Source organism: Astyanax mexicanus, chromosome 21, assembly GCF_023375975.1.
Source record: "Astyanax mexicanus isolate ESR-SI-001 chromosome 21, AstMex3_surface, whole genome shotgun sequence".
Classification (NCBI taxonomy): domain Eukaryota; kingdom Metazoa; phylum Chordata; class Actinopteri; order Characiformes; family Acestrorhamphidae; genus Astyanax; species Astyanax mexicanus.
The window spans coordinates 11,705,278-11,716,205 of record NC_064428.1 but is presented as its reverse complement, the minus strand read 5'-3'; the positions used below and the strand labels follow the sequence as shown (position 1 = coordinate 11,716,205).

Here is a 10,928-nt window from a genome sequence, read left to right as displayed (position 1 = left end):
CACAGCCAGATATTAAATATCATATTTTTCTGGCCCGCCGGCGGGCCAGGGCGTATTAAGAGGTTAAAGTAGTTCATATATCTGCTTCTTTATCTCTATCCCATGAAGTTTCATTGGTTACTTAACTTTGAAGTTAAAAAGCAAATAAATAAATAAGCATTTGGACAGTGAAAAGCCTGCCCAGATCTGGAGCAGAGCTCTGAGACCAAAACTTGAAGCTTATTTTAGTATTTCATACAATTATTCTAATAATCATGGAACTGTTTTTACTGGATGTGATATTTGTTTTTCTTTGTTATTATAATACAATTAATTGTAATTTATCTATGCAACCCATCAGATGTAGTATCATGATGATAAAGATGCATTAATTACTAGGGGTGTGACGAGACACTAATATCACGAGACGAGACGAGATGAGACACGATACTGGGTTCACGAGAACGAGACGAGATTTAAAAATAATTTTTTATAGAAAACGTCAAAAATGTAAAATTATTGAAAACTATAGTTTTATTTGACAAAATCATATAACGCAAACTTAACAGACTGGTTTCTCTCACACAATGATTCTACAAGAAATAGAAATGAGAGTAAAAATAAAAATAAAAACTTTTCTAGGTCTTATATAGTACAAACAATAAGTGCAAACCACAACCAGTCATATTAAGCCTATGGTTTGTGTTTTTTTCAGCGGGTGGGGGGGTGGGAGATGCATTTTAAAATCGTCAGCATCCTGTCTTTACTTTCCCACCGCGCTCCGCAAATTTATTTGGGGCTTGGATTTGGCGCCCCCTCTAGTGCAGCACCCCTATGCGTCGCATAGGCTGCATACCCCCTTTTTGCATCACTGCTCTCCACCATACTCTATCGCTACAGGGTTGCCAGATCCCGCTTAAAAAGTCCACACTCAACTGTTTTTTTTTTTGCCCCGCGAGAAACGTTTGAGCCTGACGAGAAATATCGTCTGTTTTAATCTCGCGAGATCTCGTGCCACGAGATCTCGTCACACCCCTATTAATTACTAGTCCTGAGGATGAGCTTTTGTAATCTTTATTCCTGTATTACCTCTCCTCACTCTATGCTACCATGGATGCAACATCACTGCTTTGGATGACAAGTTCTTTCTGGATAGCCAGCGCTTTCCTTTACCTGATCCCTCTAATCTACCCTGCTAATGGGGGCAGTTGTTTCTGAACCTGCCACTACTGCTGCTAATCATCTGAACCATATTTCTTGCCACTCATATCTAGCTCACTCTTATTTTTTTTAGCAATTCTACCGACCTTTGCCTGAATCTTTGGTGTCAAATGGCCAACATGTACCTCTTTCTTCCCATTCTTACATAGACTGAATGGTCAATGGCTCCAAAAGGTTTTGAGGGAATACTGAGATTATTTTTTTTTTGCTAGTTTTTCCTTTCTAGAGGATCTTCTCTCCACAGCATTAGCTTAGCATCAGCAGCAGACCACAGTGACATCCCATCCTCCACATATTCTTGTGGATATATTTAATCACGCAAGCTATTTGACTCATATCTGGTGTTGTTTTTGTGCATTCTGCTGCCATAATCCCACATCGTTCGAGCCTGTATTCGTCTTGGAAACGTCTCTTCCATGCTTGACTCATGAGCTCCACTGCTTGATCCTTACATCCTCAATTTCCTTAATTACCCTACAAGCTCCTTCCCAACCATGCTTCCCCATTATTCAATCATCTCTTTTCCTTTCTAAATCCTCCCTACACTTCCCCATCCTACACTCAATGGAAGCAACTATTATCACCCTGGTTTTCAAATCTCAGGCACTTTAAATTCCTCAATCCATAGTTTCACATGGACAAAACAGTGGGTGGTGATAATCGTGACTGGCAGCCTCTGTCTAGAATTGTCCATGTAAACAGACAAGCTTAAATCAACTTTTGTTCAGTACATTTACACTTATTTCCAGTGAGTGAAGAGACAACGTCCATGCACCTCAATTATGTTCATTTCAATTAATTCCATTGCTCATTTTTGTAAAGCAACAATTTTCCTCTTAGGGTTTAACACTGTCTGAAGCTCGACCCAGAACTGAATGGTGACATTTAAGCCATGCTGCTTATTTGTTTTGTAAATACTGTACATCTGCAGTGGGCTACATTTCCTCTTCACGGGGACTTCCCAAATACTGTATGTGGTACTGCCGTTGACCTAACTCTCACGAACACCAATCAAATCAGAGATGCTATCTCTACAGAACTGCGTGCAAAAGAGGTGGAGCGATACTATAGAAAATTCAAAGAGAGAGGTGAGATACTGTATAGATCAGAACAGGAGGTGAAGAACGACGGAAACACATCAGGAGGGAGAATTCAGATCTGATCATCTATATTAACAAATATTATTAGATATTTTACTCTACAAATGGATCAGAAGTGGATCTCAATGATCGTACTGTTCTCAGGTCAGTGTGATCTTTGTAATTAGTAAGACTATGAGTCGTGCTTAATTAGACTCCAGCTAATGCATATCGTGCTTTTGTAAATGTTCCTGAATAACTTTATCTTTGCATTTTTGATTTTCACTTTACTTCAGGTATATTAAATTAAGTCAACAGAGCTGCATAAGTGTGTATTAAAGTTTAACAGATGTTATTAAAGCATAGCAAAGGCATTATTGATTTCCATACAAAGCATTCAATGTTCATATAATAGCAGAACTAGATTGCATTTTCTGCAGAAGTAACTGCAAGTGTGATTACAGTGCTGATTCATGGCTGATTTCTATGGTGTCTATGCTGGTTGCTGAGCTGTTGTTTAGCAGTTGCTTTTTGGTTGCTAAGATGTTGCTATAGTATCTGTGGAGGTAGCTCAGGTGTTGCTAGGATTTCCATGTGGTTGCTAAGGTGTTGCTTAGTAGTTGCTAGATGGTTGCTAAGGTGTTGCTAGGTGGTTGCTAAGGTTTTGCTATGGTATCAGTGGTGCTTGATATGATGTTACTATATGGTTGATAAGGTGTTTTTTGGTAGTTGATAAGTGGTTGCTAAGGTGTTGCTATGGTATCCGTGGTGGTTGCTAAGTGGTTGCTAAGTGGTTGCTAAGTGTTTGCTAAGGTGTTGCTATGGTGTTGGGAGGTAATATATTCACAAAAATAAGATTAAAATGTGCTGCGCAACGTGCCAATGCATCGCTTGGCTATGGACGCTAGGTTGCTCTGGACGTCCGGGGTGTCTGAAACTTTGACCAGTAGCTGCTTTATCCAATAGCTCCTCCATACACTCACTATACTGGGGCTCTGGGCGTTTCTTGAGCACCTTTGTTATTCATTCCTTAGGTGTGAATTCGTACGACAATTGTACGAAAATCATACATCATATAATTTCATACATAAATTCTATAGACAATCCGAATTTGGTCTCCATATCTCAAAAGTTGTGACGTACACAAGCGTGCAAATTTCTCTCCATTCATTTTCAATGGGCAAAAAAGCATACATTTACAAAGATTTAACAAAATTCGTATGTCCAATCGAAAAGCTGTATACTTAAGCAATAGAACACGAGAGGGAGTGTGTTATCACAAATAATATGGTTAGTGCTGTAGATCATCACAGCCGTGATGTTATTCGTGATAACACACTGACCGCTAGCCTGTGCTAAGCTAACGCTGCCGCTGATGCGGTTGATGATTCTAAGCTGTCCTGTGTGTATATATACGCCGTTACTCGGCAACGCGTTGGCGGAGTGATACAGGTTTAGTGTGAGAAGGCCGTGATGTTATCACAAATATCATTACGCTAGAACACTTCTCAACCAATCAGATTGTGAGGTCGGAACTAACTGTTGTATAATAGTTTAATAACAAATATTAAAGTAATGCATTTTGTTCTTTAGCTAACATTACACTAACGATTACAATATTAATATAGTATCTCAATTGTTGTCTATATGTTGACAAATGCTTTACTTGTTATTTTAGTTTGCCTGTGTTTTATGTGAAAGTAACAGTGATTAAAGCAGTTTTTAAATGTGTAACATGCATTACTTAAACATTGTTAGTGTAGTTATCATCTATTGTTCATGTTAATTATTGCATTAATTAATGTTAGTCAATTGTTAATGTAAATTTTTACCACACTTTCTCCTGATCTTCACAGCTGTGTGTGGTGTATCTCCATACGTCCCTCATCGGTATCACTTTGTGAATGAGAATAAAACCTGGACTGAAGCTCAGAACTACTGCAGACAGACCTACACTGATTTGGCCACCATCAACAACATGGACGAGATGAAGAAGCTGAACGAGACTCTGAAGGGTAAAGGTGGAGACTTTGTTTGGATTGGTCTGAACAGAGGGAACACTGGGAAATGGAGGTGGTCTCAGCCAGATGGAAATTTCTACACTGTAGGAGATAAAGACCAGAACTGGAGAAATGGAGAACCAAATAATCTTGGAGGAAAGGAGTTCTGTGCTGCGATGTATAAAGAAGATGGAAAGTGGTTTGATGAAAACTGTGGGAGTAAACATACTTTCATATGTTTTAATGGTAAGAACTTCTACTGTAGAAACAGATCAATGAAAAAAATGATTCAAGGATTCAAGGATTCAAGGAGATTTTATTGTCATTCGCATCTTATGTGGTACATGAGGTGGAACGAAATTGTGATCTCACGATCCAGTTTACACCCAAGAGCTGTTATTAATAGATATATAGATAAAAGTACAATAAAGGAATACAATAAAAATAGAATTTACAAAATAGTTAAAGATAAATACCCCAAAATGAAATAAATAAAAAGAGTAGACACGTTGCAACAACAAGTCCAAAGTGCAAATGTGCTATAGCAGCATGAAATGAATTAGAGCAGTAGAAAATAAAGTGTCTCAGTGCGGGTAAAGTGACCGTGTTTGTACAGTAATTGTCCTTGTGTGTCAGTGCAGTGTGTTGTTAAGTGGAGTTTAAGAGTCTTACAGCTTCCGGAATGAAGCTGTTTCTCAGTCTGGTTGTTTTGCACTTGATGCTCCGCAGCCTCCGTCCTGAGGGAAGCGGGACAAAAAGTGCATGTGCTGGGTTGGTGGGATCCTTCCTGATGCAGGTGGCCCTCTTCCTGCATCTGGAGGTGTAGATGTCCATGGTGCTGGGGAAGCTGACTCCAACAATCCTCTGTGCAGCCTTCACCACCCTCTGCAGAGCTTTCCTGTCTGCAGCAGAGCAGCTTCCATGCCACACGTTGATGCTGGAGCACACAACGCTCTCCACCACACATCTGTAGAAGGAGGTGAGGACTGCGCTCCCGAGTCCAGCTCGTCTCAGCCTCCTGAGGAAGTAGAGCCGCTGATGTGCCTTCCTGACCAGAGTGGAGGTGTTGTTGCTCCAGGTGAGGTTGCTGCTCAGGTGCACCCCTAAGTACCTGTAGTTGTCGACCACTTCCACCGCAGATCCTCCAATGTGCAGGGGGAGGTGGGCATGCTGGCCTCTTCTGAAGTCCACAATCATCTCCTTCGTCTTCTTTACGTTGATGCAGAGGTTGTTCTCTCTGCACCAACCCTCCAGGTGTTCCACCTCCTGCCTGTAGCTGGACTCATCTCTGTTTGTGATGCATCCAACCACTGCTGTGTCGTCTGCAAACTTCACAATATGACAGCCTGGATGGAGAGGTGAGCAGTCATATGTGAGCAGTGTGAACAGGAGGGGGCTCAGCACACAGCCCTGAGGGGAGCCAGTGCTGAGGATTATGGTGGGGGAGGAGATGTTGTGAATCCTCACAGACTGTGGCCTGTTGGTCAGGAAGTCTAGGACCCAGTTGCACAGCGAAGAGCTCAGTCCTAGTGAGGAGAGTTTATTTATCAGGGTCTGTGGAATCATGGTGTTGAAAGCGGATGTGAAGTCCACAAAGAGCATACGGACGTAGGAATCCTTGTGCTCCAGGTGGGTGAGGGCAGTGTGGACCACGGAGGAGATGGCATCCTCTGTGGATCGGTTCTTCCTGTATGCATACTGGTGTAGATCCACAGTGACGTTGATGGTGGCTTTGATGTGGGTCTGAACCAGTCTTTCAAAGCACTTTGTGACTATCGGAGTGAGGGCCACTGGCCGGTAGTCATTCAGACCTGTCACTGCGGAGCTCTTGGGGACTGGGATGATGGTGGCGGTCTTCAGGCAAGTGGGGACAGCTGCCTGGATGAGGGACGCATTGAAAATGTCGGCCAGGACGTCCGAGAGCTGGTCTGCGCAGTCTCTTAGCACCCGTCCGGGGATGTTGTCCGGGCCAGCAGCTTTTCGGGGGTTGATCCTTCTCAGCGTTCTCCTTACTTCTGCTGGTGTCACTCTGAGGGGCTCCTCTCCTGGTGAGTGTGGGAGTCTGGTGCTGGGGGGGGTGTCAGGATTCTCAAAGCGGGCGTAGAACTTGTTGAGAGCCTCAGGCAGGGATGGGTCTTTGGAGCTTTGTGCAGCTTTGGATTTGTAGTCCGTGATGCACTTGATGCCCCTCCACATGCTCTGTGGATCCTGGGAGGAAAAGTGTCCCTGGATTTTCTGAGCATTTGCAGCTTTTGCCCTCTTAACTCCAACAGTCAGCTCTCTTCTAGCCCTTCTGAGCTCGTCTGGGTCTCCAGACCTGAAGGCAGCATCCCTGGCTTTCAGCAGAGAACGCACCTCTGCGTTCAGCCAGGGCTTCTGGTTGGGGTAGCAAGTCACAGTCTTGGTGGTAGTGACATCCTCAGTGCACTTGCTGATGTACCCAAGAACAGCAGATGTGTATTCCTCCAGATCCAGCTCCCCCTCACACTCAGCAGCATCCCTGAAGACCTGCCAGTCTGTGCAGCCGAAGCAGTCCTGCAGCACAGCGTCGCCGTCACTGGGCCACACAGTGATGGTCTTCTGTGTGGGTTTGGAGCGTCGCAGCGGGGGGTGGTATGCGGGGACCAGCATGATGGAGATGTGGTCTGAAAGCCCGAGGTGGGGGCGCGGGAATGCCCTGTAAGCGTCTTTCACGGAGGAATAAACGCGGTCTAACGTATTATTACCTCGCGTTGGGATGTTCACGTGTTGGTAAAACCTCGGCAGCATGTTCTTCAGTTCTACGTGGTTAAAATCCCCCGCTACCACGTAGAACGCGTCCGGATGCTTGTTCTGAAGCAAGCTGATGTTCTCATGGAGCTCCTTCAGCGCGTTGTTAGCATTAGCATCTGGTGCTATGTAAACAGCAATCACGAACACCGCCGAAAACTCACGAGGCAGATAGTGAGGGCGACACTTCACAGTCAGCTGTTCTGTCGCCTCGGAGCAGTGGCTGTTTACCAACACGCAGTTTGTGCACCAACCTTTGTTTATGTAGACGCACAAACCGCCCCCCTGGGATTTTCCAGATAAAAGGCTGCGGTCCGCTCGGAAGAGCTGCCGGCCGGCGAGCTGGAAGGCTGAGTCCGGCATGGTGTGATTCAGCCAGGTTTCCGTGAGACAAATCACAGCGCAGTTCCTCATCTCCTCAGAAACATTCATCCTCAGCCGCAGCAGGTCCAGTTTGTTATCCAAAGCGCGGACATTAGACAGGAAAAGCGACGGAATCGGGGGCCGGTTAGCATTAGCCTTTAGCCTGGCTAGCACACCACCGCGTTTACCTCGCTTCTGACGCCGCTGGCACCGCCTCCTCCTGCCCTTTGTCTGCAGCGATCCGCTCCCCCACGCCGGAGCGCGGAGGAGCTGTAGCTCGCCCAGCGTAGCTCGGATATTATTGTCCAAAGTTGCTGTTTTACTGACCAAACTGTCCATAATCCTCAACAGTTCGGTTCTGCTATAACTCACACGCGTGGGGTGCGTGAAGTTGGGTTCAGAACCGACGGAAAAACAGCTCAAAAAAGGGTGTTCGCTAGGAGCGTGAGTAGCCGCTGCACTACTGCGCGCCGCCATCTTCATCATCTGGACTGATCACTTCATAAAATCAGTCCAGACAATACTGAAATCTGATTGGCTGTTCATTTAAGTATCACACTCATTCTTAAAAATTTTTGTGCAGTGTTCTGTTACGTACATGTACAAGTTTTTAACAATTTGAATTTAAAGTGGATATGAAACATTTAAAGTATTTAGTATAATTCATTCAAGATGTATTTTCACTCTAGCAAATCTTATAAGTTTACTTGTCAGTGAAACTGAATTAAAATAAACTACAAAATAAATATTATTTTTCATGCAAATGTAGCGCCATCCTCTCCTTGCGCTGTATGTGACACCACTAAGTTAGTTCTGGAACACCAAGCTCACATCAACTATAAGCCTGCAGTGGATAATAAAAGCCAAACCACACTTTTTATTTATAAAATATTGTATTATAAAGCACTTAAAAAGTAATCCTTACTGGCAATTTCTATATTTTCACAAGTTAGGCAAACATGCATGAAACTGTTGGACAACTTGAGGAGCAGTCTGATAGGAAGGGACAGAAGTGTCGAGGTGCAGCAGGAAACTGTTAAAAAAAGTGTCAGTGTGAAACATATCATAGCTACCTAAATAGCTAACGCTTGCTATGTTAAGCTAGTTAGCAAAAATGCTAACGCTAGCTATGCTAAGATAAGTACCTAAATAGCTAACGCTTGCTATGCTAAGATAATTACCTAAATAGCTAACGCTTGCTATGTTAAGCTAGTTAGCTAAAAAGCTAATGCTAGCTATGTTAAGATAGCTACCTAAATAGCTAACGTTTGCTATGTTAAGCTAGTTAGCAAAAAACCTAATGCTAGCTATGCTAAGATAACTACCTAAATAGCTAACGCTAGCTATGTTAAGATACCTACCTAAATAGCTAACACTTGCTATGCTAAGATAGCTACCTAAATAGCTAACGCTTGCTATGATAAGCAGGAGAAATAGCTAACGCTTGCTATGTTAAGCTAGTTAGTTAAATAGCTAACGCTAGCTATGTTAAGATACCTACCTAAATAGATAGCTACCTAAATAGCTAACGCTTGCTATGTTAAGCTAGTTAGTTAAATAGAGAACGCTAGCTATGTTAAGATAGCTACCTATATAGCTACTGCTAGCTATGTTAAGATAGCTACCTATATAGCTAACGCTAGCTATGTTAAGCTAGTTAGTTACATAGAGAACGCTAGCCATGTTAAGATACCTACCTAAATAGGTTATGCTTCCTATGTTAAGTTAGTTAGCTATGTTAAGATAGCTACCTAAATAGCTACTGCTTGCTATGTTAAGCTAGTTAGCTAAACAGCTAACACTAGCTAAATAGCTATTGCTAGCTAACCAGCATTCAGAAAGAGCATAGAAAGAATCTGTAAAGTTCTGTTCAGGGTTATGAAGAGAAGATCTCTGAGCTAATGGTCCCTGTTAGCCTCCTGATGTCAAATCAGCAGTGCAGTGCAGTGCAGTGATCATGCATTTGCAGCAGGTAGTGTTACCGACCCTCTCCACTTGTACAGGGAGGTTTTATCATTTATCTCTCTCGTCTTCTCGCCGGCTCGAATGACTAACCCATTGGATTTCTAGGAATCTGATCAAAAACCCACTTTCAGCTTCGTCTTCTTCCATAATCTCGACAAACAACAAGCTCTTTTTCTTAACCGTGACGACTAGCTATGTCCCTGGATTATCTTCAACCAACCTTGTGATGTCATCAATGCTGAGTGGGAGAAATGGCGGGAACAAAAGCGCAAACGTCTAGATTAGTAGCAAACATAAATATATTATAATTTATTGCGTAAACAATTTATATTTAAAAAATCTTCATCATATTTAATTAAGTAGAAAACCCATACAAATGGATTTCATGTCCACTTTAATGTGTTTCAGAAAATAAACCGAAGACTGAGAGATACATATTCATTAATGACAAAAAGACCTGGCATGAAGCTCAGAGCTACTGCAGAGAACATCGCACAGACCTGGCCAGTGTGAGGAACGAGAATGAGAGACAGCAGATCAATGCAGCAGCAAAAGGTGATAATTTCTGGATTGGCCTGTTTAAAGACTCTAATGACTGGTGGGAATGGTCGGATCAGAGTAGCTCCTCATTCCGATACTGGAACTCTAATCAGCCAGATAATAATGATAAATGTGCTGCAGCTTCTGTGAAGGACCAGGGTCAGTGGCACGATATAGAATGTGATGAACAGCGCCCATTCATCTGCCATGAGAGTGAGTTATACTTAATGTATTCAATACTATATTAATCTATTTTTTTGTATTAAATACGTTCATATTTGGTTTATATCTTTATGATAACTGTTTATTGCAAATCTCTCTCATAAAAGCAGCAAAACTTAGAATCTTAGAATATTTCATATTCAAGTTTAGCCTTTTTTCTTCTCTCTCCAGATAAGCTGATCTTGATCCAGGAGAATCTGAGCTGGAAAGGAGCTCTGAGATACTGCAGAGAGAAACATGTGGACCTGGTCTCAGTTCACTCTGAGGAGATCCAGCTCTGGGTGAAGGATGTGGCTCAGAAAGCCTCCACTGATCATGTGTGGCTGGGTCTACGTCACACCTGCACTCAGGGATTCTGGTTCTGGACGAGTGGGTTTACCGTCTGCTATGATAACTGGGCTCCAGGTAACGGAACAGAAGGTGAAGACTGCAGTCCTGTAGAGAGAACCGGAGCGGTGCAGGCTGGAGAAGATCAGCAGTGGGTCAGCCTGCCTGAGAACCAGACTCTCAACTTCATCTGCATCAAATATGAAGGTTAGATTTAGTGTTTATGTGTGATTTGTTCAGAATATGGAAATAGTCATAATGTAAAATTCTAATTATTTATTATTTTCCATGTTTTTCTCAACCAGACTGAAACCAGGTGTGAAGAATCTTCTGGTCCAGAATCAGCATCTCTACTATCTCTACTATCTTTACCACATTGTCTGTATATTAGCTTAAAGTAGTGCTTTATACTGTATGAGCTGTAGCGTTAAAGCTAAAATATATTTACATGTTTGAATATATC

At 42.7% G+C, this 10,928-nt stretch overlaps 1 protein-coding gene across 1 annotated transcript; it reads left to right on the top strand.

The window, feature by feature from the left end:
• Positions 1 to 4,119: 4,119 nt before the first annotated feature.
• On the top strand, positions 4,120 to 10,677 carry LOC125785875 (macrophage mannose receptor 1-like; the record flags this gene model as incomplete). Its single annotated transcript, XM_049470054.1, has 3 exons — positions 4,120 to 4,525; positions 9,785 to 10,019; positions 10,305 to 10,677. Coding segments are annotated over 3 exons (1,014 nt in total), but the record flags the coding sequence as incomplete, so codon positions are not given.
• Between the last annotated feature and the right edge of the window lie 251 nt (positions 10,678 to 10,928).